At 53.4% G+C, this 25487-nt stretch overlaps 6 protein-coding genes across 6 annotated transcripts; 4 read left to right on the forward strand and 2 right to left on the reverse strand.

Moving 5' to 3' along the window:
• Window positions 1–2035: 2035 nt before the first annotated feature.
• On the reverse strand, window positions 2036–2726 carry BDP81DRAFT_404379 (uncharacterized protein; the record flags this gene model as incomplete). The annotated part of the gene is made up of 3 exons (XM_060588906.1): window positions 2036–2424; window positions 2482–2600; window positions 2640–2726. The coding sequence occupies 3 exons, from the start codon at window positions 2724–2726 to the stop codon at window positions 2238–2240; spliced, it is 393 nt and encodes a 130-aa protein (XP_060448289.1). The 3' UTR covers window positions 2036–2237.
• A 1118-nt stretch (window positions 2727–3844) lies between these two features.
• BDP81DRAFT_447323 (uncharacterized protein) lies at window positions 3845–5040 on the forward strand (the record flags this gene model as incomplete). Its single annotated transcript, XM_060592170.1, has 5 exons — window positions 3845–4122; window positions 4199–4481; window positions 4585–4767; window positions 4842–4846; window positions 4881–5040. 5 exons carry the CDS (start codon window positions 3845–3847, stop codon window positions 5038–5040), a joined length of 909 nt encoding a protein of 302 aa, XP_060448290.1.
• A 4713-nt stretch (window positions 5041–9753) lies between these two features.
• Window positions 9754–12527, forward strand: BDP81DRAFT_312844 (choline/Carnitine O-acyltransferase; the record flags this gene model as incomplete). Its single annotated transcript, XM_060583843.1, has 3 exons — window positions 9754–10174; window positions 10229–12268; window positions 12379–12527. 3 exons carry the CDS (start codon window positions 9754–9756, stop codon window positions 12525–12527), a joined length of 2610 nt encoding a protein of 869 aa, XP_060448291.1.
• Window positions 12528–14022: 1495 nt separating this feature from the next.
• BDP81DRAFT_404381 (uncharacterized protein) lies at window positions 14023–15668 on the reverse strand (the record flags this gene model as incomplete). The annotated part of the gene is made up of 2 exons (XM_060588907.1): window positions 14987–15668; window positions 14023–14914 (listed from the first exon to the last, which is right to left on the reverse strand). Exons 1-2 carry the CDS (start codon window positions 15412–15414, stop codon window positions 14023–14025), a joined length of 1320 nt encoding a protein of 439 aa, XP_060448292.1. The 5' UTR covers window positions 15415–15668.
• Window positions 15669–20589: 4921 nt separating this feature from the next.
• Window positions 20590–22314, forward strand: BDP81DRAFT_181628 (DNA repair protein RAD57). Its single transcript, XM_060582291.1, has one exon. It carries the CDS (start codon window positions 20712–20714, stop codon window positions 22095–22097), a length of 1386 nt encoding a protein of 461 aa, XP_060448293.1. The 5' UTR covers window positions 20590–20711; the 3' UTR covers window positions 22098–22314.
• A 1211-nt stretch (window positions 22315–23525) lies between these two features.
• BDP81DRAFT_391761 (ras family protein) lies at window positions 23526–24573 on the forward strand (the record flags this gene model as incomplete). The annotated part of the gene is made up of 5 exons (XM_060587584.1): window positions 23526–23536; window positions 23736–23859; window positions 23918–23965; window positions 24043–24270; window positions 24376–24573. 5 exons carry the CDS (start codon window positions 23526–23528, stop codon window positions 24571–24573), a joined length of 609 nt encoding a protein of 202 aa, XP_060448294.1.
• Window positions 24574–25487: the final 914 nt, after the last annotated feature.

A 25487-nucleotide genomic window follows, 5' to 3' on the forward strand; every position in this document is an offset into this window, starting at 1 on the left:
GGGGAGGCCCGGTAAGACGAGCACTCAATTGGTTTAGACGAGTGCGAATGCAGACATTGATGGAGGCAGCCGGTGGATCTCGTCGAAGCGCTCGCCGAGATGTTCCCTCATTCGCAGCAGAAGCACGGAGATAGACGATGGAAGGGCTTCATGGCCCACACATCACCACCCGCAGGAGACGGAAACCGGTAGACGTCATAATGCACAGCCCTTGGAAGACAACGACGACGACGACGACTATCTAAGCACGTACGGTAGTCGATGATTGGCGCCTTTGCGATCATACTGGTGGAATGGGTGTGGCTCCTCGTTCCCGTTGTACACACATGAGACTAAGGATTAAGGGACCATTAAGACTGCCTACCTTAACGACTAAGGTAAGCTGTTGCCGGGCGTCGTTGGAAGATGGCAGCGCGCGGCATGGCGGGAGGAGAGGACAAGCTCTTCCCAAGACGGGCCAAGGCAGGCCAAGGGCCCAAGGCAGCCCTATCGATGGGATTTGGCCAATCGATAAGATGGATTACAACATGCACGTATCCACAAGAGGGAAAAGCCAAGAATTAGGCGAGTGCGAGCCTGCGAGGGGGATGTGGAGATGGTTCCAATCCTCTGGATCTCCTCTGGATCAATCTTACGAATGGCTACTTCTTCCCACCTCATCAGAGCCCCACGACGCCTTCAGCTCGTGCATTCAACCAAATCGCGACTAGTCACATTTACGTTGCATGAGGGAACAGCGAGACAACTGCAGGATGTCCTCCTCAGCCATTCCCTTGCGTTAGGTACGAATAGAGCTTGACGACTTATCCGCGCGGTCGGATGGATAACCACCGTGCCGCTCGAATCGACTTCCCAAAAGAGTTTAAGAGAAAAAGAAAACAACCCTGAAAGGACTGCGCCTGTCAGCACCAAAAGGTCTTATGCACCTCGCATCGTCGTCATTCGGAATCCGGCACGAGAAAGCCACGACGCAGAGTTCTGAATCTCAGCAAGCGTCGAATCGATTTCCTCTTTGTGATAGCGTTGAGTGCATCTCGGAAAAAAGAAAAAGAAAAGAAAAAAAACATTCACCGTGAGTCTGCTTTTGATAGCCCACACGAGGTGGCATCAGATACTTGGCGACCGGATGGCTCCATGTTGGCAAATGCTTGTTGCGCTGAGTGTGAGCCCGTTTAATCGGAGCATCCCTGGTGCCGATCCGTATTCCGTACTTGTTTCCCTAAGATTGGACGAACTGACAGATACGGTGGAATACGGACCCATACGGGCAGGCACGCTGGGGCAACGGGCAACCTCGAACGTGATTGTCACGGAGTGGAGATACTTCAACCTCGTGCCTAATTCCCGGCTCTTTGAGCGACTCCCCGAACCAAGTGGACCCCGCAATCAGCCTCCTCGAAAAGCTTCCCACGCCAACTTCTTCTTTCGTCAGATGTAGAAAACCTTTGTGCTCTCTCTCAGTCTTGCCGGCGGGCGGGCGGCAGAAACGGCACCGGGCACAAAGCAAGAGGCACGGGGCAGTGGGCGCCGGGCGGGCACGAACCAAAAGTCAATGCCATGCCACTGCCACGCGCAGTTCGTCTGGAGTCGGTGTGGTGTGGTCCACAGTCTGGTCACTTTTTTTTGCTTCGCCATAAGCTTAACCCCCTCAGACCTTAGACGAAGCCCACTGAACACGCACACGAAGCTTTCTTTTTTACATTTTCACATCTCAGAATGCTGGGCCGCCGTGTGTCTGTTGCGCCATGCGCCTTGCGATATGCCTTTTCTGCCTTTCTTTGGGGTCAAGACCGGACAATATTGATGTGATCAAACTAAATCTCTTCACTAATACCTAATACCTCAACACAAACTCCACAAACCAACGCCCGCCGACGAAGTTGCTATTACGTACGCGTCACGGTGAGATGCATGACGTGATAGCTGTGCGTCTTTGGAGGTTCCATCTGGAGGCCTACTGGCTTGGGTCATTGGGGTCGTCAAGCATCACACTCTCACTTCATGTCCAGGGACTTTGAGTCTTTGACTTATTATGCACATTGTGGTATTATTATTTACGTTGTCGCAGTATACTACAGCAGCCCTACGTGAGCCTCCTCTCCACCCCAAAGTCACCTAGATCGACAAAAGCCAGGCTAGCCCACTTCCAATGCAACCGCCTTCTTCGTCCAAAGTTGAACGACGGCGATGGCTTCGAAGCAACAGATTCAAGCAAATCAACTTCTACCCGGGTTGATTTATGCCAGGGTGTACCAGTTGGGCAACGGGTCTTTCTTGTCCCAGAACCTGATTGTGACATCGCAGTTCTTATAGACCGCGAAGCACTCGTTGGCGCCGCCAAAGGACGTGGGGAGAAGAATCCAGTAGGCCTGGTCAAAGTTGCCAAGGTTGAAGTTGTACGTCAGGTCGACGTATTGAGAGTTGCTGGTTCGCCAAGTCAGTAAAGCACACTTCGCTCCGCTGAGACAATGGGAGACTCACCCAGGGACGGAGTTGGTCATGGACTGGAACTTTGCGTTCATGACACCGCCGTGGAAGCCGTCCACGTAGTATGTCCCGCCGACGTTGGTGGGCAGCTTGTGGCCCATGTGGTACTTGGCCTTGCCTCAGTTTGAGCTGGTGATGATGTCGCACTGGACCGCCGCATTGCAGATGTCAGCCAGTCCGAGGACGAGGACCAGCGCCGAGGCGACCTTGGAAGGTGCGAGAAGAGACAGGGAAACCATTTTGTGTGAGAGTGAGAGAGAAAAGGTAGTTGTTGACTAAAGAGTGTAAGTCAAAAAAGTATGTGATTGAACAGAGGTGGTGATGTTGGCACTTGGGGCTGTCTTGGCGAGATCCGGCCCCGTGAGTAAATATCTCAAAAATGATTTGGGCTCGGCTTGGAAATCCACGATCCAGCGATTGGGTGACAGCTTCAAGACACCACATCTCGGGGAATGTCATTATCTCACATAATCTCCGCGACTTAGTCTAGTCTATGTTCGATATTGATGCACTTTACGTGCTGATATTATTTCTCGTTGAAACTTAACCGTCTCTTGATAAGTCTGAATCGAGCAAGCTGGAGCAACCTCGAGCAGAGTCAACTCCAGAACAGGTACAGATCGGAATACACTTGCCAAGACCCTGGTGAAGTTTGATGGTTTTCTAGACTAGAAGCTCAGGCTCAGCATGATAAGTTGATATGTGCGAGTCGGTGTTTGGGCAAATATCGTAATTATACGAAGTCGTCTGAGCTTCTGTCTGAGCTTCTAGGAACTCCAAACATGCTCGCGGGAAATAGACCGCCGGTTCAAAGCTGGTAGGTGCTTCTGCGATCCTCAAATCCTCATTTCAACAAGGTCAGCTGTGCAGCTTGCTAGCAGCAAAAAATACAAACTCAATTCCGAGTCAGAGCAACTCATGTGAGGATACTCGTTAATCTTCGTTATCTGGAGTCCTTGGACAGACTCATAATTTGGCGGCAGGCAAGTTCCTAGAGCGAGAGAAGGCGGGCGAAGTGGGATCGATAAACGAGGAGGTTGAAGAGTTGTGGGGGTCCACGATGATGGAGGGGGACTGAAGCTCGAGGGGGAAAAAAGATATAATAAACGACAGAGCTTCATGCTTAACGACAAGCTTTTCTGCCAAGCATCGCTCACTCCGATTCGCTCTCTCCGCATATTTTCAGTCCTCACAGACCAAGCACAATCCTTTCAAGCCATACTTTCTTTTTCTCTCCAAAGGAACAATCTTTAAGCTTCTAAACATGCTTAGTCTACTCTCTCTGGCGTTGGCCCTCAGCCAGGTGCACGGTGGCGTCGTCGCCCGCGTGGACTCGTCGGCGTAGTCCCTAGAGGGCATGTCATCCCTGCTCGAGAGGGACGCGGCCGACCTGCCGACCTACAAGCCCGAGGAGGCCTTTGACTACAACAAATGGACGCCCGACTCGGCCCTCTACGAGGGACTCCCCATGATGGACAAGCAGGTCCAGGTCGACGGCAAGACGTTGACCTACCAGGACTTCAACATCTCGGCCCTCACCACGGAGCAGTTCAAGGAGCACTACATGAGCCTTCCCGAGTACTTCGACTCGGAGGGCAGGTTCGTCCCCACGGATGACGAAGCCAAGGCTTACCAGTACGTGACTCCCCTTTACTGCTCATCATGGGATCCCTCACGGTAGCTGGAATTTCCCACTAACATTGCACCGCAGAGCCTCCATGGTCGCTCTCGCCAGCAACCCTGACGCGGACATCCACGTCCCCGCCAGCCATGTCAGCAAGAGAGCCTTCCCGGACATTTGCTTCTACGACGACAGGCTGCGATGCTCCAGCAGCTGCACCAACTACGTCTACCGCGGCGTGAGACAGTCCTTCAACAACAACGTCTACGGATACTACCACTACGTCTCGGACCCCCAGTGCGGTATCACCAAGACCGTCTCCGTCACCCACACCTCTGGCGTCACCATCTCAGGTACCGCTGATATTCCTATGGTAAGCCTTTTCCCTCCATGTTTGAAAGAAAAGCCTAGTACACACACAAGGATCTTCTGCCCTCTTCATTGAAAGCTTTGTAAGGTTAACCCAAGTATTGTAGTTTGGTGGAAAGAACACTTGGACCAAGGCTGCCTCTACCTTCCTCAGCACTTTCGGCCTCAGCATCGGCCACACTCCCGACAGTGTCACCACCGGTATCAGCTACGCCGGCACCTGCGGCCCCATCAACGTCTGCTTCCTGTGGGAAAGACCCCATTTCAGCGTCGACAAGGGCGTCATTGTCGTACGTTTCAACCACCGAATATCCCACAGCTTAGATGGGGGAATTGTGCGCTGACAAGTGAACTTTGAAAATAGACCCAGTACGTCGACGCCAACTCCAAGAGAGCCTGCAAGGCCCCCCACCGTCACTCCCTACGAGGTCCATGCCGTCCACACCGCGACGGATGCCGGCGGTGCCAGCGCCCACGGACTGTGCTACTCCATGGGCTACCACGGATGCGGTAGCCGTGTGACCGCTTCCAACCAGATGATTCGCTGCCCCAACAACTACTAGATTTTGGGTAGTACCAAATCGATATAGTTGTGGCGGTGATGCTGGTGGTGTAACAGCTACCCTGCCCTCGGGAGTTTGCGTTGACCGTGAGCGGGCTAATCTTGAAGTCTCCGGTCGCCTACTATGCGCTCCTTAATATGAGATTCAGGCAGAGTTTTGGGTTACGAATTTGAGCCTCATGACGGACTCGGGGTTGTATATGCTTATGGTACATATGGAGGAGACACCGTAGTATCGGGAATATGCGGTGGAAATGGAGGCTGGTTTTTCAGTTCAGTGTTTAGGATTCGAACACTTAGATATAGTTGCTATAATAATCTACCTCGTGTATGATTTCCAATCATTGTGCGGGTGGGTGGGTGCCTGAACCCCTAAGTAGATCTGGGTGTATGCGATGAATTGAGAGATTGTATCAGTGACACTTCTGAACCGCGAAGTTATCGATCGAAATGATATCGCCTGGTAGTTTGGAACATTCAAAGGAAACCTCATTGCTTGTCCCTCATCTATGGACACTGTCACACTTCTGCAAGCAGGTTGCAAGTTGGAGAGAAAGAGGGCAATTAAAGAGGAAATGAGACTTTGCTTATACGAAGCAAGAACAATACAGAAATAGTGAGGATCGGCATGATTAATGAAAAGTTGGATCTTGATTCTTGACTCTTAGTGATATGACTTACTCGTTGTCGTGTGCCGGAGTCCCGAAGTGTTCATGTCATGTAAGTTGAAGTGGGGCCGAATCCGTGCCGGAGCCGAAGGGCCGACAACTCGGGTGTCGTGAACCGTAGATGAGCCGAAAGTCCCCCAACTTGTGGCCGAACAGTACGTCAAAGCTTGGTCCCACCAGTGAGGCGATAAGAACATTGCATTATCTGTCTGCGTTTCTTTCATAGTGCAAAGCAATAGACGGAGACATCGTAGTCCAAATGCCAACTGCCTATTCGTAGTGGCTAGGCTTCTCAAGGACGGAGAACGTGGACTGGAGCTGTCATCGGCAACTTGGCGCAGAACTGGATGCCAGATGCAGATGGCGGGGGAAAGGGACCGCTGCTGAAGCACTGGATGCAGTGTCACCAGCACCCCACGCAAAAGGCGGTTCCGCAGCCCCGGAATATTCTCGGCAAGGTCCTGCGGCCTCTTCCTGATGCGCCTCCCTTCTCCGGGAGTGACCGGTGGTGGTTTTCCCAAACGGACCAACCAGACGAGAGGCAAATGATGTCCCCAAGTCTCAAGGTAAGGTAGGCTTAGGCGCATGCTGCAGGTGACCCGGACTGACGGTTTGCTTCCCACTGTGGAGCACACTACCGCAGTAGGCACTTCCATACCTTACAGCGGGGCGGGATGCTTGCGGTCCTGCGGTCCTGCGGTCCTGCCAGATGGGCGGGCGCTGGCCCAATCTGAGAAATCCACGCACACTGCCTCTCCCACGTTTGTCAACGTCCTTTGATCCGAACACATAGCAGACACGAGAGGGGAATTGGCGATCGGCGATCCACCATCGGCAATCCAGCGGTCGTCCACAAAGGGCGCCGGGTTGGTTCTTTCCATGGCTGGGCCCGGGGTCGGCCGCTGGCGTTCGGCTGGCTCGGTCCAGGCACGCTGATTTGCGAGCTACTTGCGCTTCCCCGGCCGGCGCCAGGCCGTTCTGCTTTTCATCCGATGCACCGTGAACCTTTTGAAGAGTTGTGTCTTGCAGATCGCCAGGTGCCCTCGGGAAGGTGGAAGAGTTCTGCAGAGGGGGGCGGGAGGCTATGGCGCACAAGAGAAATCCTGGCCTCGACTATTTCACCAACAACTGATGCTTTGAAGGATATGAAGTACCAAACGAGGTCTGTTGAATCAAGTCCGAGGTTATACTTACTAGGCAGACCAGCGACTAGCCGTGCTTCAGTGACAAGCAGCATCGTCACTGCTAGTGTCACCTGAGCAGCTATTCTCCAACACGACCGTGACGGGTTGTCTCTCGCTCCGGAGCAGATATAGCCTGTACCAAAGTCGAACATCACGTCGCGGTTGAACTTGCGCATTTCAACCCGGACTCTTGAAGAAGCGCCGAAAGCTTTTCTCGACACCTTCACATACGACCACGGGAAGACCAAATCTGCTTCTCATTGCTTACCAACTCTCAAGCAGCGGACCACTACTCCGTACCCAAAAGGACTGGCAACTCGGCGACGGAAGAGAAGACGACGAAGACCCCCGCACGCCAAACAGACAAGACCAACTGGACCCCAACCGCCTCAAAGCAAGCTGGACAGACTTTCCGCTGGTCCTGATCGCCGCCGTAGTTGCTTGGCTCGCAACTGGGCACATGTCAGTAACTGGGACTCGATAACAGCCGCAACCCACAACCACGATCCACAGCAAGGTTGCAAGTTTAAAACGCAGCACGAATACAGGCTCTATCTCTCTACTTGCCTTTGTGGCCGTCACTGCTGCTTGTTGTCATCGCCCAAGGGAAGAAAGACGAAGCAAGTACCGTGGTACGGAGTACGAAGTACACCTTCCTCGTTGGACCCCTGGCCTTTTCTCCAATTAACTCATCCCGCGGGGGAACTGAAGTAAACGATTTGTTACCCACAATTTCCGGCTTCCCCTCTTTTCTCTCATTCTCTCTCTCTCTCTCTCTCTCCGGCTCCGGTTCTTCTCTTCGACCGCCACTCGTGGAATGCGACTGAGACTATCTCTCATGTTTCTCAACTTTGAACCGGCTCGCCATCGATGATCAACCTGGATTCCGGTACGGATACAGCTACTCGGGTTTGCTAAAGAGGTCTACTCCAAGGCAGTTGGAACATCAGTCTTCACCAATCCATCCATCCGTCCACCCATCCAACTTCCTCGTCTAGCCTCCGTGTCTCTCCGGCGTCTTTCACGAGCAAAACCCGCGCCAGCACAACCCTCGCGCCGAATCAGTCAGCCGCCAAGCGCATTCGTGGTGTGTCGCAACTCACAACCCACACACACTCCCAATCCTTGTGCCCCGGCCTGGTCCTTCTGTACAGTACTCTCTGTACACCCAGGTCGCATTACGCGCATGCCAAACCGGTGCTCGATTCGTCCGTCCAACCAGAGCCGTCCATTGCCACGTTCTTGCCCTATTCCCCTTCGCCCGAAAGGCTCACTCACAATCACCAACGCCACGTCCACGTCCACGTCCACGACCCCGTGGGGTTCCCAGCCTGAATTGGCTCAGCCAAGCACTTTTCCCCAACCCCAAGTCTACGGATACCAAGACTCCAAGAGTATTACAAGACAAATCATCTGCAACCTGCGCCTGCACCTGCTTGTGGGGCCTGACGTCGGATTTCCAGAAGCGCCCATCGCCTTCATTGCATCACACCCTTCACTCACTCACTCACTCACTCACTCACTCACTCATCCTCTCACGCACCCCGCACACGCCCACGCCCACGCTCACACTCACACTCTCTTCTTTCCCTCTCTCTCCGCGCCGCCGCCGCCGCCTTCATCATAGCCGACAACCCGTTCACTCCCAGTAACGTCGAGTCGCATCCCGGAACTAGTCCTCGAATTCTATTTCCTGCATCCCCGTCAACCTGTATCGACTCCTCTTCGCTCCTCGTGGTCAACCCAGTCCCTTACAGTAGTAGTAGTAGTAGTAGTAGCCTGGGGACACCATTGACAATCTGATTGTGTGAAGAGTGTAACAAGGTGAGTGACAGGTGCCCATACTGACCTGTGCCTCTCTGTCTCTGCTTGTCCTCGTGCTAGCTAGGTCCATCTGACAGATGGCTTCACCGGGGACGACTAGGCAGAACGTCTTGACCAAAAGCCCAACCGTTTCTAACTAAGATACTGTACAGAAGCGAACATCAACTTGACAAGTCATCAGCCTCACCCGCATTCTCCGCCCCAACTACGTTCAACATCTTCATCTAAAAAGATAACCAGCGGCCGCAAATCACTGACTGGTTCGACTGCGCCGGTAGGTGACATTGCTTTCCTTTCCCCTGTCTGGCTTTCGTCTTTTATCCATAAAGTCTCGGCAGATTACGAAACTGGCCGCACCCATATTATCATTTCGCGTCGGGCCTGCGGAGCGAGTTTCACAAGCCAAGCACCCCTCTGCCTCCCAGGGCCTGACCTAGCCAGCGCGGATTTCCCAAAGTGCCCGTCCCCTCCCCGTTTCCTGTCTTCCGCCAGCCCAATTAAGCGCTTGCTTCCGGCCCTGCGGTGCCATCACTCGAGACCTCTGTTCCACATGTGAAAGGGCGTCCTGTTCCTCGAGATGATACCCCGGGACCCCAGGGTGAATTGGTATCTGCACGCCAGCCCCATCCCAGTCGTCTTTGTGGAGGGGGGAGGGTTCCACTTGATCCCATCTCGTCTGTACTTCGTACCTATTCCATCCGCCTTACAGATGCGCCTTTCTCAGTATGCTAGTGCCTACCATCCTGACTTCACTTTGTCAGCCTCTCCCTCTCTCTCCTCCGAACTTCCCTAGGCCCGTCGATATATCCCTAGTCCATTTCCCTTCTTGTAGCCGAGCTGTCTCCTCTTTTCTCTCCCCCCCCCCCTACTACACTGCCCATAGTCGTCCAGATGTTGTAGCAACATCTAGTGTAATGCCACCAATTTTCTTCCAAGATTGCCACTACTTCTACCGCACGGCGCTGCGCGGATTAAACATCAGCACCAACGTCTCGCCTCTCTACGCATAAGAAAAGGAGTCACCCTCCGCTAACAACCATGCCCACTCAAGTCAGAATCTTTTCGCGACCTAGGCCACTCGGTGAGACTCTCGAAAAGGCTATTCCTCCATCCTCGGTTCCTCGTTCCATACCAGATACTTTAGATCTTTGGAAACAAGTCGAGCAGTCAAAACCGAAGCAGAGCACAGAGGCCACCCGCTCTATGGCAGTGTACAAAGACAAGTCCGTCGAGGGCGGTGTCACATTCGCTGCCCAGGAGAAGCTCAAGCACCTGCCCATCCCCGAGTTGGAAACCACCGCACAAAAGTATCTCACTGCCCTCAAGCCGTTACAGTCTGCACGGGAACATTCAGAGACCAAGCAGGCGCTACAGGACTTCCTGAAGCACGATGGCCCGGCTCTGCAGGACAAGCTGAAGACGTACGCCCAGGACAAGACGAGTTATATTGAACAATTTTGTAAGCACATCTACATCCCTCGTCTCAATCTTGACTAACAAGCCACTTTGTAAGGGTATGATTCATACCTAAACTTTGATAACCCGGTTGTTCTCAACCTCAACCCGTTTTTCCTACTAGAAGATGATCCCACTCCTGCAAGAAACAATCAAGTGACCCGAGCGGCATCGCTCGTGGTGTCGGCCCTCGAGTTTGTGAGAGCAGTCCGCAAGGAGGAATTGCCTCCAGACACGGTCAAGGGCCAGCCTCTTTGCATGTACCAATACTCTAGGCTCTTCGGAACAGCACGTGTACCCACGGAAAATGGATGCCAAATCGAGCAGGACCCGGAGTCGAAGCACATCATTGTCATGTGCCACGGCCAATTCTACTGGTTCGACGTTTTGGACGACAACCACGACCTCATCATGAGCGAGAAAGATGTATCCATCAACCTGCAGACCATTATCGACGACGCTGCCCAGACGCCGATTCAGGATGCGGCCAAGGGGGCCCTCGGCGTCCTCAGCACGGAAAACCGGAAGATCTGGTCGGGACTGAGAGATGTCCTGACCCGGGAGGAGGGTTCAAACAACGCCGACTGTTTGGGGATTGTCGATTCGGCCCTTTTCGTTCTGTGTCTCGACTACACCGAGCCGGTTGACGCCGACGCTCTTTGTGGTAACATGCTGTGCGGCACTAGCTTGGTTGAGAAGGGTGTACAAATCGGAACCTGCACCAACAGATGGTACGACAAGCTGCAGATCATTGTATGCAAAAACGGCAGTGCAGGAATCAACTTTGAGCACACCGGCGTCGACGGCCACACGGTCCTGCGTTTCGCCAGCGATGTCTACACGGATACCATCCTCCGCTTTGCCCGGACCATTAACGGTCAAGCCCCGACCCTCTGGGCCTCCACCAGCCCGGACCCGGCGAAGCGCGATCCGGACAGCTTCGGCGAGGTCAACACCACACCGCACAAGCTCGAGTGGAACATGAACCCGGAGCTCAGCGTCGCAGTCCGTTTTGCAGAGACCCGCCTCGCCGACCTCATTGAGCAGAACGAATTCAAGACGCTTGACTTCAAGCACTACGGCAAGAATTTTATGACCTCCATGGGCTTCTCCCCCGACGCCTTTGTGCAGATGGCTTTCCAAGCCGCCTACTACGGGCTCTACGGCCGCGTCGAGTGCACCTACGAGCCCGCCATGACCAAGATCTTCCTCCACGGCCGCACCGAGGCCATCCGCAGCGTCTCAGACGAGTCGGTCAACTTTGTCCAGACGTTTTGGGCCGACAACCCAGCCGAGCACAAGGTCGAGGCCCTGCGGAAGGCGTGCCAGCGACACGTCAACAGCACCCGCGAGTGCGCCAGAGCAGAGGGCTGCGACCGCCACCTCTACGCCCTCTTCTGCACCTGGCAGCGCTCCATGGACGACGAGCTCTCCGGCAGCTCCAACGGCTACTCGAGCCCCATCGACGCTCTCTCTGAGCAGGACGTCAGCGAGTCCGCCGTCGGTAGCCCCGGCCGGGACTCAGTCCTCTCCCTCAACGGCGCCGAGCTACAGTCCTCCTCCACCGGCCGCGCCCGCGGCGACAGCACCAACTCGCGCAACGGCAACAACCAGGCCGCGATGCCGCAGATCTTCGCCGACTCCGGGTGGGACAGGCTCAACAACACAATCATGTCGACGTCCAACTGCGGTAACCCGTCCCTGCGACAATTCGGCTTCGGCCCCACATCGGGCGACGGCTTCGGCATCGGGTACATCATCAAGGACGAGGGCATCTCCATCTGCGTGTCGAGCAAGCACCGCCAGACGAAGCGCTTCGTCGACACGCTCGAGAGTTACCTCCTCGAGGTGCGGCGGATCCTCCGCATCACATCCCGCCGCGGCACCGGTGGCGCGGGCATGGGTGCTGCTAAGCAGACCCGCGCGCGCGAGCTCGATCTACAGGCGAGGCCGAAGCCGCCCAAGGGGATCAAGTCGCGCGGCCGCCTCATCACCGCGCACGACGCCATCAAGCCCTCCGTCGCGAGGTCTTCTACGGGAACGCAGTCGCCTACGGAGGAGAGTGTTACGCTTAGCGAGGATGATGAGCTTGGAGGATGTAAGTTTTTTTCTTCTTTTTTTTTCTTTTCTTTCTGTTTGTTTCCCTTGTATCTTGATGGGGAATTTCCTTGATTCGAATGACTTTTTGCTAATACGTCATGTGATTAGACGGCTTCTTTGACGCAGGCATGCTTCTCCAAGCACTCAAGGCTCGCGGGGAGAACATGGACCCCGGGGAGACGAAGCCCTCTGAGCGCGCGGCGGTACAGGCGCGCCGGAGGGAGATTGGGAAGAAGCTGCGGCTGATTGACTATTAGTGTTGGTGTCCGGGCCGCGGGTGTTCTTCGAAGGAGAGAAGAAGGGTGTTGTATAACCCTGCGGTGATAAGGATGTGAAGAAGGGTTTGACGTTGGAACCCTGCAAGGGAAAGGATGTAGAGGAAAGAAGACTAGTTGGTGTTTCCAAGCCCAAGACTGCTTCTCGCGCGATCGAGGAAGCTTCTTCACATTTACGTATATATACCGTCCATATCCCCTCTTTGGCAATCGGGTTTCCTGGAAGTCTGGGAGATCAATGAGCCATTCTGGCTTGATTGCTGTGCTAAAGTGCAGATACTGCCTCGGCCTAGACATGTTGATCACGACCCGTTCGTGGATACTATCCACTAGAACACTATGCCGTGACATCATCCTTTATCATCATCCCCTAATCACGTCTCTTGGGGTATATTCTGTATAGAATACATTCTAGAGAGAGAGCAAGCTACCTTGAATATCAGTAGTGGTATTGATAGTAGTAGTGATGTTGATATAAGTAATGGTGTTGATAGAGGCAGTGGTATCAATAGAGCCGGCGGTGTTGATTAGTATAGAGAGGCAAGGTGCTTATTGAGCGGTACAAGGGATATATCATCGACATCGCGGTTCTACGCAGTCAGTGTACGTCTGTCTTTCTTTCGACCAGAAGGGTATCAACAAGCCTCAGACCTCGCCAAGGCATGCTTTGCTTGCAATAGCTCAGACCACTTGACTCTGATGAGCGCCTCCTATGTCGTCTTGCAAAGGCGCGAAAGATTCGAGCAGGAAGTCTAAAACTCGGAGAAGAATGGTGTTCTCGGCACTTCTTGGACCTGGGTTTGCCTGTTATAAAAAATAAAAATAAAAAAAAAGATTTGGCCGTCGAGCAGCGCAAAGAAGTCAAGGCAATGTTTTCTGGAAGGTCATCAAGCCAACCCTGCACGCCGGACCCCGACTCCATGGATGATCGAAAGGCGTTGGACCCATGCTGCCATCCGCTACAAGGTAATTAGTGATCAGGTGGAAGTGGAACACTTGTTGGATGGAACTCTCTTTTGTCACCTACTTGATAACCTCCTTATATTGGTCCATACACGTCACACGATCTTGCTGTACCTGCTGTGCTTGCTGCGCGCCGAGTAAAATCTTTACACGTTTTAAAACTCTGTGAGCCATAGTGAAACGTCAATCCAGCCACATGAGGGTGAATGAATCGATTCCTCGCAATTCCTCTCAGAATCATGCTCAGAATCTTGGGAGACAGAGGAAGAACCAACCTCTATTAGAATATAAATCATAAAGTCCAAGTCTAATACAACACCAACACACCGAATTCACCTAGGACAACACCCGGGTAGTTTCTTCACTTTCTGTGTAGCCCAACCACCTTACCGCTTCCAAGAGGAAACATTCCCTAGTAAAACACACAAAAGTATACACAGAATCCACAAAAGTCTAATGTCGTAACATCGACGATCAAGATCGACAGAAGCATTTGGCCGCCGCACAACTGCAACTAGGCAAGCTCGTGCATCTGTCCCTTGTGCCCATCACCATTCGCAGGTGCCTCGTGAATAGTCGGCTGCGGCTGCTGCCCACCACCGCCAAACCGCTGGAACCCGCCTTGCGGGTGATTCGGGCTGACGGGTTGCGTGCTGAGGCGGTTGCTGTGCGTCGCCTGGGACATGGCACTGGGGCTCGTGGTGTCCGCGCGGTCGGGGACCGCCATGTTGCCGTTGTAGGAGGGTTGCTGGTAGTCGCCTCCCTGTTGACCAGGAGGAGGGGGCGTGTCGCCGTAGTTCTGCTGCGGGTATCCGCCCTGGCCGTCGTACTTTGGCTCGTAGTAGGAATGCGTCTGCGTTTGGCCGGCGTACTGTGCCGGCGAGCCCTGAGGTGCTGGTGCGTAGCCCATTGGGGGTGGCTGCTGCTGCTGCTGCTGCTGCTGCTGCTGGTTCATCATGGGAGGCTGGCCGTGAGGTCCGGGTCCGGGTTGCTGCGTCTTCTTCTTTTTGCGGAGAATGAAGAAGATTCCAAAGGCGATGAGGGCGATTACGGCGATGCCGCCGACGACGCCTCCGACGATGGCACCTACGGGGGTCGAAGATTTGTTGTTATTGTTGTTATTGTTGATGCCGCCATTATTGTCGTTGTCAGGAGACGTGGTTATGGAGGGCGCGGACACCGAGCCGCTAGCGGTTCCTGTGATTACTCCAGAGCTGGCTGGCCGGATGACGCTGCTGGACGAGGTGTCGTCTGTCAGTGCCAATGGGGTCCAGTTGCGCGCCGGTCCGCCCGCATAGGTGGTCGTCGCGGCTTGCGGGGTTGATATCTCTGCCGTATTGCACCAATAGTCAAAGATGCCATCCGCAAAAGAAACGGTATTGCAGTATGGCCGGGCCGTGTTGGTGCTAGATACCATGTTAGTATTGTGGAATACGAGGGGTGTCAGGAGAGAGAATCATCTTCAAGGGCATACATACCACTTCAAGGTGAAGCGATCAACAAGGCAGCCACCATCGCAGAGACTCGACGAGGAGACCTGTTTAGAATCGTAGCATGTCCGGCGGGCGCCACAGTCGCTGGCGTCGCAACAGGCAACTCGGCCGGGGGTGTTCCTGTTCACCGATGTGAAGAAGATGCAGCTGGCGGCGGTTCCGCAGGTGTACGCCGCACCGGCACGCCCAGAGATGTAACCGCAAGTGTTATCTGGCGCAACGAGTACGGTGGTCGTCGTCGATGATTGTCTTTTCCTCAAGTCAGCGTACGCCGGGGCTTTGGTCGGCTGAGGGCTGAATTGGTCGAGGGGAAAGTTGAATGAAGTGGTGGCTTGAGGGAGTTCGTAGAGCTTGGCGCTGGCAAAGCTTGAGAGAGCCGCCAAGCCAGCGATGGACCGAAATGTGTTCACCATGTTGTTCGACCTTTGAGCAGTTTCAATGAGACTGGCGAGTACTTGGATAACAGTAATGTGCGCCGTTAATCCGAGAGAGACCAAACAAGACAGAAAGAGACGAGGGAAACAGCTCGTAGAGCGGATGGGCTGAGCGCCGTGTTTATAAACCTAGCCCTCGTTGTGTTCGCGCATCTGTTTCCATCGTTGTTGTCCCACAAAGGGTGCTCTCGGGGCACTGGTTCAAGGTACGAGCCGTCTTGATAGAGAGCCATGAGATGTAAGCACCGCCCCGGGACCGGTTCAGGCTCGGGTTGACTTCAACAGCAGATCCGCAAATTGCTCAGCCCTAGACTAGCTAATGAGCTTAGTTTTCTGGGAGGATCGGCTAGTCAGGCATCTTGGGTCCAACCAGGCCAATCGTAACAGAGATAGACCACTGTGGCTTGCCAAAGCTGAAAAACAAGAATACGTTTAGCGTGGGCAGAAAGAGAAGGGAAGAACGCCACTGGAACTGGTGTACCAAGGGTGAGCAAGCTTAGAATGGCGGAGGTAGCGTGGAGACAAAGACGTACCTAGCAGAAAAGTAGAAGCGGGGGACAAAGTGTTGTTGGGCAAGAAACATTGGACATCCGAGGAATAGTAGATTATCCAACCCCCGAGAAGTAACCTATGTGCGGAGGAGTGTGGCCATACTCGAAGCTACAAAGACTCGCTTCAAGCGCCGTCAAATAGAAAACACTCGAATGAGGTATTGGCGGCTGTCGTGCAAGTCTGTATTACTCTGTACATCTGAAAGCTGCGGCAATACTGTTGCCTAAATCCAGGTTCTTCTCGAAGAACACATGACGAACTTTAATGAATGGGCCAGTGGATTCCGGTTTCTTCGCGACATACCCAAGAGGGCGCCGAAGGTGAAGATCGGATCCTTCCTGGAACTGAGGGTGCTATAAGCATCAGACCTTGCCGTTGGAAGTCGGGTCTCCCGTTATTAGCGTGTTGATCGGGGGCTATCCGGCATGTGAGTCTGACGCCCTTATTCCAGCGTGGACTGGCTTTAGACGAAGGCATGCTGCACTAGTCCTCTCTCGCACTTGCTCATTAGACAAGACCTCCGCCTGAATCAGGCTTCAGCCTCGGGCCTGTGCTTGTTTCTTTAAGTCAGGTTGAGATGAGAATATAGCCCCATGGTTCAATTGATTTCGGACTCGGTGGTTAAGTTAGGTCTTGATCTTCTCGCAATCAATCGCCAATTGTCAGAGGTGAGAAGCCATGGTCTTAGCTACTGCTCGGTAGACTGGGCGCCTTTGCTGGCGACCGTTGGGCTCGGTTGGCAGGGCAATTACATGTGTGTTCAGCTCTGGGATCATTCCTGGTATTGGTATTCTAACTTGGAGATTGGGTGTCGTTCATACAATGCTAGGCCTGGACGTAGAATTGATACCATGCTCTGTCCAGCCTGACTTAGCTACTGATGTAAGGTAAGGACGAAGATTGCATAACTCTGGGGCTTTTGAAAAATCGGATCCGGTAGCGGAACTACAGCTAGAAGAGGTTTGGCCCAACGAAATGTTTTCCGTTGTTTTTATGTACTAGTTACACCAGCCTGGCGATTGATTGCGAGAAGATCAGGGTCTGATTCGCTTCTCTCAGTCTTCGTCGTTCACGTGTGCGTTGTTTGCCCTGCCAGAGCTTTGCCATCCCCATTACTCGTCTCTACTCGATTGTCCTACCACGGCATATCCAACAAGCCCGCAGATCCCTTCGCCGACGCCTTCGAGTCAAATTTCGAGGACATAGCCGAAGGTCAAATTGAAGATGATCGATTCGCCGCAGGAAAAGACTGGTTTCATCAACCAGAATAACGGAGCCAGCCGTGCTTGTTTGGTCCACTTGCCCAAGCGGATGACTGGCGGCTCTCGTCTGCACATCATGGGTTCTACGAGACATACGCTCCATCTCGATCTGCTCCCAGAGCATGTGAGGGAATGTGTGATGAACAACGAAGACAACACTCACGCCAATCGGGAATAAGTATCGGACATTCGGACGGGCTGGTCGAGCTTCGATGGCTGACGTGGCCAGACAAGTCGTTGAGAAGTACGGAGTGATGTCAGAGAGGTGCCTCGAGGATGTCTACACAAGGTGCCGTTGAAGAGTTAGTATGAATCCTTTGATAGTCCCCTGCCGAGCTCTTATCGACATCGAGTCTCGCTAGGCTCAACACTGCTCAAAGCTCTTGAGTGTTGGAACAGATGCAGCGCCGAGGTGTGTCTTTCCTCAGCAATGACGACTGCCCGAATGAATTCTTTGGAAAGAGCCCCATATTGTAAATTCATGAGTCCTTTTTGGCGGTCGATTTGAACCGTACACCAAGCTATTCACTGCTTTCGTTGAGCACGTCGCGGCCGAAGATTTGAAGGCGGAGACAATGTGTCTCCTGAAATCGTCTCCCTAGTGAGTGGTTATCTCTGAGCCATGTTATCAAATAGTGTCAGAACTCTACCTGATGGCTGTGTATGTGTCCTGCTGCTTCTTTAGTGATCGCTAGGAGATCCAATTCATACTCCGCAGAGCTACCAAGCAATCTTTTAGGCTGAGGCTCAGTAGTCTGACCCATCAAAGAAGAAGGTATGTAAAACTTTCATGATCGCTATGGGAATCGAACCCACACTCCGCAGAGCTACCAAAGCGACCTTTAAGACCGAAGTCTAAGGTTGTAGTCCATAATGGAGTATAGGGGTAGCCTACCATGGGGGAGTGAAGAAGGGTTTGGCCCCTATAGTTCGTAGTGATAAGGGTAGCCCACCATGGAGGAGTGAAGAAGGGTTTGATCCCGGGGGGAGAGGAGAGGATGTAAAGAAGTGTTTGACCCCTGAGAATGATCAGAGGTTCCCCGCCGTTCGTTGGTCGTTGTTCTGGCTTCTCGCCCGAGGTTTCTGGCACCCGTTCGTTACTAGCTCATTCGGAATCATATATCGGCTGTTAATCCATGTCACATTCGACGGTGACCATGTCGGTATAATAAGTAGACACCGTTGGAGTAGCGCCTGTGGCGAGAGTTGGACTGGGAGCTGTGAGATCCTCTTCCCAATGCGCTGGGATCTCGTCGATGTCTATGCGACAGGGTGTACTAATAGCCGCCGTAGAGGAAGCGTTTATGGCGGCAGCAGCATTGGCAGCAGCGTCGGCGGTGACGGCGGCTTGAAGCAGTGGTCGACGCTGTGGATTTCTTAGCATGAATAAAAGACAATGAGCTTGATGCACACTTACACCCCTTATTCTTTTCGATTTCTCCACGGTAACCATTCGGCCGGAAAGGTCAAACCGGGGCCCGAGTGCTTCGAGTGCCGCGGTGCAGTCAGGCCTGGTTGCGAACCCCACGTAGAGTTGTCCCATGTGCCTTGGCGCCCGTTGCGAAGCATATGTTTAGGCGGCCAGAAAAAGACGATGTCGCCAGGAGCCGCGGGCGTGGGGACCAGAGACCGGACCTTTGCCTCTACTGCATCGCGACGGACAGCGAAATTGATGTTCATCAATATCAGAAGTCTTCTTCCCTAGCGAAGAGACCAGATGCTGTCTTGGAAAGCTTGGTTGAAGTGGTTGTCTCTGGGGGCGGCCATTCTTATTGGATAGATGTCAGAATGGTTATCGTCAATAACAGCGTTAGAAGTTCAATGCTTACTTCTCTGTCGGATGGTTGCCTTTGATTGCTTTGGCTTGTAGGTGGGATTTTCAAATTGGGAGTGAAACTTTGCAGTGCAGGATGTGTTGTGGGAGTAGTAGAGGAGGATGAAATGGAAGCAGGGTGAGATCAAGGCAGTGGAAGGTTTGCGGCAGGCAGGCAGGCAGGCAGAGGGAAGGAGGGCACCTTCCACTTAGATAGTGCGCTATTGCATGATGTCCCTGCGTGGCTCCCACAAAAAGCAAGAGCGCTTTATAATTGGTAATCAGCTCTTGATCTAACCGCTTTTAGACCATGACCCGCTATACGTCTGACTCCACTGTTAGGGTTGTATCCTCGACTCCTTCTTGCCATCACCAGCAGCAAGAGCCCCTTCCATTTGGCCTCCTTTTTTCCATGGGCAAAAGCCTTAGACTTCGGTCTAAAAGCATCTTGGGCGTTTGCGCTTCGGCAGCTGACGGCCCTGATATCGTTGTCCTGCGTGATCAAGATGATGGGTACCAAGGAACGGGTTCGAATCCCCGTGGAGGTAGTATCACAATCAAAAAAGACCTACTGAGAGGTCATGGCCCATCGAGATAATTTTACAATCAACTCAATGCTACTGGGCCTTTGCCAAAGAAGTCGCGGAGATGTACTAATGCCTCAATGGAATAGGCCGGTAGCGTTGGTGTCAGAAATCCCAGGATCAGGATGGGTGTGGCCGAGGGCCACGAAGGGAATCGTGGGCCGAGAGTGGCGAAGAAGAATCATCTTCTGTTTTTATTTCCGCTCGAAGAAGAGAGGGGATTTGGTCTCCTCTACCTGGTAATCTTGGCCGACCTAGTACCGAACCCGGGCCATCCAGGGACGCGTCTTATCGTACACGACTTCTGCTTGCGCGCTGCCCGGTCGCCAACGACGGCGAGTACCATGTAAGAGGTCTACGCCAATGCCCAAGCAGGACTACCTATAGGTAAGGGTACTATCCCGTCAACCCCGCGACAGACGTTAACAACAAGGCTTCGGGAGCGTGAGAGCAAGCATAGCCCGCCTGCATCATATACTCGGAAAAAGGCAAAAGGAAAAAAAGGTCGGGCAGTTGTACGATCAGGACAATTTTATAAGGCGTACATGTAGCAAAAAGAGACTGGCTGTTTTGGCTAGGTGTTTTACCTAAGGTAATGTATGTATGTGCCAGTGCTAGCCGACCTCAGCCAGCCAGTGGGTGTGATGACATAATCAGCGATTTTCACGACTAGGTAGCCGAAGAATCATCAACCTCTCCATTGACCCTGCCTAGATGATAGCGTGCATCAGTATCATACACGAGTAGGTGAATCCACGCCTGTTTGCAAGACAAATCCTGGCCACAACTTCCCATTTCGCTCAATCGACACGCTGCGATAAGGGGCACCGAAGCTTCCTTGGCGACCAGATACTACGAACATTTCATCTCTGTTGACTGCGACTGGCTGAACCCCTCATCACGGCATCCAAGCTCTTGAGACGACTCTTGTTCACATCCCATCTCATCTACTTGGCCTTGCCATCTGAATACACCAACATCACAGAACATATCGGGACCTAAAGACTTTGGAGAGCATACAGAGGCCATTCAACAATTCATGACGCCAGACTCCCTTCACGTGCCATGTCCGACCTGCTTCAACTGATACCTGACTTCCCTGTTAGGCAGTTTGCTGCACTATTGCAAACTCTGGAACGCCATCAGCTTTCCGTTACAGATTTACTGACTCAGGATGTCGTTGACATAGGAAAGCGTACTCAGCTGCCCTTGCTTGACATCAAAAGACTTTGCGCCGCCGTCGTCGATGCCCTTCACCGCGACTTCAGCTCTGCCAACGAGCCGCCAAATGCCAGCCGGTTTCTCAAGCGCTCTCTGACGGACCTCGAGAATCAATGGTCAACCATCAGCACATTAGACGATTCTCTTGACCGAGCTTTGGGGGGAGGAATTCCAGCCGGCTACGTGACCGAGATCACGGGCGAAAGTGGCGCTGGAAAAACGCAATTTCTGCTATCCTTGTTACTGGCTGTTCAATTACCGCCGCCGTACGGCTTGGGGCGGCCGGCCATATACATCACAACGGAGGCTCAGTTGTCCACCAAACGCCTGTCGCAAATACTGTCATCTAACCCGCGGTTTGCCGACCTCTCACCGGAAGACAAACCGTCTCTGGACGGTATCCTCAGCACATCGACACCCGACCTTGAGTCGCAAGAGCACATTCTCCAATTTCACGTCCCCGTAGAGGTTGAGAGACGGAACACTGGACTCATCGTTCTGGACTCCGTCGCCTCTAATTATCGAGCCGAATTTGAGCGGGGGGCTCTTGGCAATCATGGGTCAAACATGGGAGCTCGCAGCAACGAGCTCACGCGACTTGGAGCTTTGCTTAGAGAGCTGGCCCAAAAATACAACTTGGCTGTTGTTGTCGCCAACCAAGTCGCCGATCGCTTCTCCAGTCCTTTTGCGCCGATGGCAACCCCTAGGGCGGCGCCTACGGCTGCTGCTCCAAGCTTCACGCAAGAAAGTCCACTAGCATCACGGAGCAGAGGGCCGAGAGCTTTCTCTCCGTCGGCGGTCGAGCCCACATCGTCCATAGCTGAGCATGTTCGTTCTAGCATGCCTGAACCTCCCGGCCTGGATGACTTTGGCCCGCCTGCACCTCCCGCGCTCGCATTTGACCACCAGCAACGGTGGTTTACGGGATGGGGCGACGATCCGTTAGCCGACTACGGACTCAAGACGCCCAGTCTAGGTCTTGTATGGTCAACGCAGATTGCGTGTCGCATCGCGCTTTTCAAGAAGCCCGTGTATGGGGTGCACCGGCACATAGAAGATGAAGCCGATGATCGGGGCATGCCGGCGCTCAAGAATTGGCGACGATGGATGAAAGTGGTCTTTGCCCCTCACGCGAAAGCTACGGGACAGGGTCTGGATGGCGCCGTCGAGTTTTCGGTGACCATGGCTGGACTGAAAGCTGTGACAAAAAAGGAGACCGATGACGACTGAAGTCGCAGCTGCCTCACAGATTTTGAGATCATGCGCAGTCTCAATTGTGGATGAAGACTGACTGACCGGCTGTCAAAATCGACGACCATACCACCGCAGAGATGGATTCGTCACTCAATGATGCCTACTAGTCATTACTATTCGACGCTCAGGGCCACTCCACGACAACATAGCCATCGGCATCTTGCAAAGGTGAAGCAGAGAGTAGTGAGAAGTGATAAGTCAATAGCAGTCGGGACTCATACTTTGTAAACGGAAACTAAGTTTCATGAGGAGGAAGAGCAAAAGGATTTATCATCTTTGAGGTTAGCAGTGCTACCTTTGTGTGTTCCTACTCTTACCATCATCAACCTTGTCAGATATCAGAGGTGGATGAATAGCAAGCCAAGGGTTGCATGTGTAGGTGAGTACTAGGTATGCGGGACGAGTGAGGTTCAAGACTTGGGGAGCTCCACATGAACCGCAGAATGTGGAGTCTTGGCACGAACGGCCTCTCCAATCCGATGAAGGATTACCTGTGAAGGTCTCTGGAGATCTCCGTGTTGTTCAAGACTTGCTTTGTGTGGTAATGCCTCATGAAGAGCAAGGGTATTGGGAGATGTTAGACCCGAGATTGATAGATAGAAACGACACAAGCTTTCCAACCTCGAAAGAGCCCCCAAAGCAGATACCACCCGACATTTCAAAGGAAACTTCCGCAGCAGGTTGCAGCTACTGGCGGAGGCGTTTCATGGGAGACGAATAGCACTTGGCCCCCTGATATTAAGGACTGCAGGAACGAGGACGGACCCCGGTACCTGCTTACGTACTGCATCCGAAATCCGATGTCCCAGAAGTGTGGAGGCGCAGACACCTGGAGGACACCACTGGATAAGGACAGGCTCAGCCTGTCGTCCCTGCCCGCTTTGCCTGTGCCTGCCTCCCGTCTCCAAGGTCACAAAGGTGTCTGAACCGCCCCACTCAAGCCGGTCCAGAACACTGAAAAAGATGCATCACGTGCTTGATCCCGTGTCTTTCAAGCCTCTCCAAGGGGTTTCATTCGTCAGTGACATCTGACTGCTCAGGTCAACGTGGGTCCTTTTGTTCCTTCCGCCAGGCGGTAACCCACTGGACACCGCACTGGACACACTGGACACACAGGACACCGAGCACTAATCAGAGACTGGCACCCGACTGGTACTCTATACACCGCGCTAGAAGCCTTGACGTAGCAGCAGCCTGCATTTACTCCGTCCGACTCCTACCACCTCACTTGACCTGTCCTGACTCTGGCTTTGTTGCTTTCACAACCTGGAACCTCATCACGACACCACCGAAATCCATCAACCTCCCAACACCTTCACAACGCCCATATAATCGCCAAGCGCGCCCACATCCGCCGAATCTCTCGACCCTTACCAGCCTTCATCAGACCCCCCGCTATTCACAATGAACCCCGAGTAGTACGTTGCCTCAACCGCCTCCTTGCGAAACGAGGAATCCCTCGGAAGTCGCCGCTATGCTGACCTTGTTCTCTCTCACAGAGCCTACCCCCTCATCGATATCGCCTCTTCGATATTTTTTTCGCTGCGTTGTCGCGAAAATTGCGAAACCAGTCGCTGTGATTTAGGTTCGACACCGATACTGACCCGACGGCAGGTACGACTACCTCTTCAAGCTTCTCCTCATCGGTGATTCCGGTGTTGGAAAGTCTTGCCTTCTGTTGCGATTCGCCGACGACACCTACACCGAGTCCTACATCTCCACCATCGGTGTCGACTTTGTATGAAAACTCCCGCTCTGCCAACGCCGACCGATCGGCTGCTGACGATAAAACTTAGAAAATCCGCACGATAGAGCTCGATGGAAAGACGGTGAAGCTGCAAATCGTGAGTTGATCCAAGCGGCGATCATTTTCGAGGAAATGAGGCTGTCGCAAATGCTGACATCTTTGTCTCCTTCGTAGTGGGATACTGCCGGCCAGGAGCGTTTCCGCACCATCACTTCCTCCTACTACCGTGGTGCCCACGGCATCTGCGTCGTCTACGATGTCACCGACATGGACTCCTTCAACAACGTCAAGCAATGGCTTCAGGAGATTGACAGATACGCCACCGAGGGCGTCAACAAGCTGCTTGTCGGCAACAAGAGCGATATGTCCGACAAGAAGGTTGTCGAGTACACCGTCGCCAAGGTCAGATAACCCCCGCCGGCTGTTGAAGCGCCACATTGCTTTACAACTCCCACCCGGACTGTGAAGTTCTTTGTTATGACCATTTGTTTGCTAACCTGCCAACAGGAATTCGCCGACAGCTTGGGCATCCCCTTCCTCGAAACCTCTGCAAAGAACGCCAGCAACGTCGAGCAGGCTTTCTTGACCATGGCCCGCCAGATCAAGGAGCGCATGGGCAGCACGACCGCGAACAACACGAAACCCTCCGTACAAGTCGGCCCCGGCCACGGCGTCTCCTCGAACTCGGGAGGTGGCTGCTGCTAAACGTATCGTCCCTGATTTCTACGAAGCCCGCTTTCCTTACCTGTGTTCTATGGCATTTTACGGATTTTTCTCGGCGGAGGGGATACAGCTGGGCAGAATGGGCGAGGAAGGGAATGCACAGCTCATGACGGTGTAGGGATCACATTTGGCTCGGACGATGCTGTTTCGTTCGCTTTTCTCTCCTTCCGCGCAAAGGCTGCTTTCCATACTTCTACGCATAGATGAGTGTTGATTTGGTTCGTCCCAGCTCCTTCTCCGCACTGCACACACACACAATCGACACAAGATACCTCTGTAACTGGACCCATGGCGTTGTTCACGGCAAACGACAGGACCCCCGGTGCCTAACGACGATTCAGAAGCCAGGCTCTGGGGCGTTCGGTGGGAGACCTCTAGGGATACCACTGGGGGCAGAGGGGACAAAGAGGCTATCCCGACGTGTGTTACATGCGTAGGCTTTGTTTTGCTGGCGCACCGTGTACTTTGCAATGAAGCTTGATTGGCGAGGGGGCGAGCACATAGGCAACGCAGCGGGCCGTACGTATGGGTGTCTGCGCGTTTGTCCCCAACTACATGTCTTCTCTTTTTAGTTTCCCCTCCTTGGCGGCTGCTGCTTTTCTGGTAGATAGGGTCGAAGTAATGGGCAAGTGACGTTTTCCTTCTTGATACTAAGGCAACCGAGGGTGATGATTCCGTTTGTTACCATTTCGTGTACGACGTTCCGCGTGAGGTCTCAGCCTGAATCACTTCAGGCGTTTGCCAACTCAGTTATAATCACCGCCACTGCCACAGAGCGTTTGCAAGCCGAGCCAGAAGTATGACGTGCGGCGGATACGGGGGTTTCGGATGGCCCGGTCATCGGGTCCGCCTCACGTGGGAGATGGGTTCCTCTGCTTCCTTTGCCTAGGAGCCTA

Source organism: Colletotrichum phormii (genome assembly GCF_030913505.1).
Source record: "Colletotrichum phormii strain CBS 102054 chromosome Unknown BDP81scaffold_5, whole genome shotgun sequence".
Lineage (NCBI taxonomy): Eukaryota > Fungi > Ascomycota > Sordariomycetes > Glomerellales > Glomerellaceae > Colletotrichum > Colletotrichum phormii.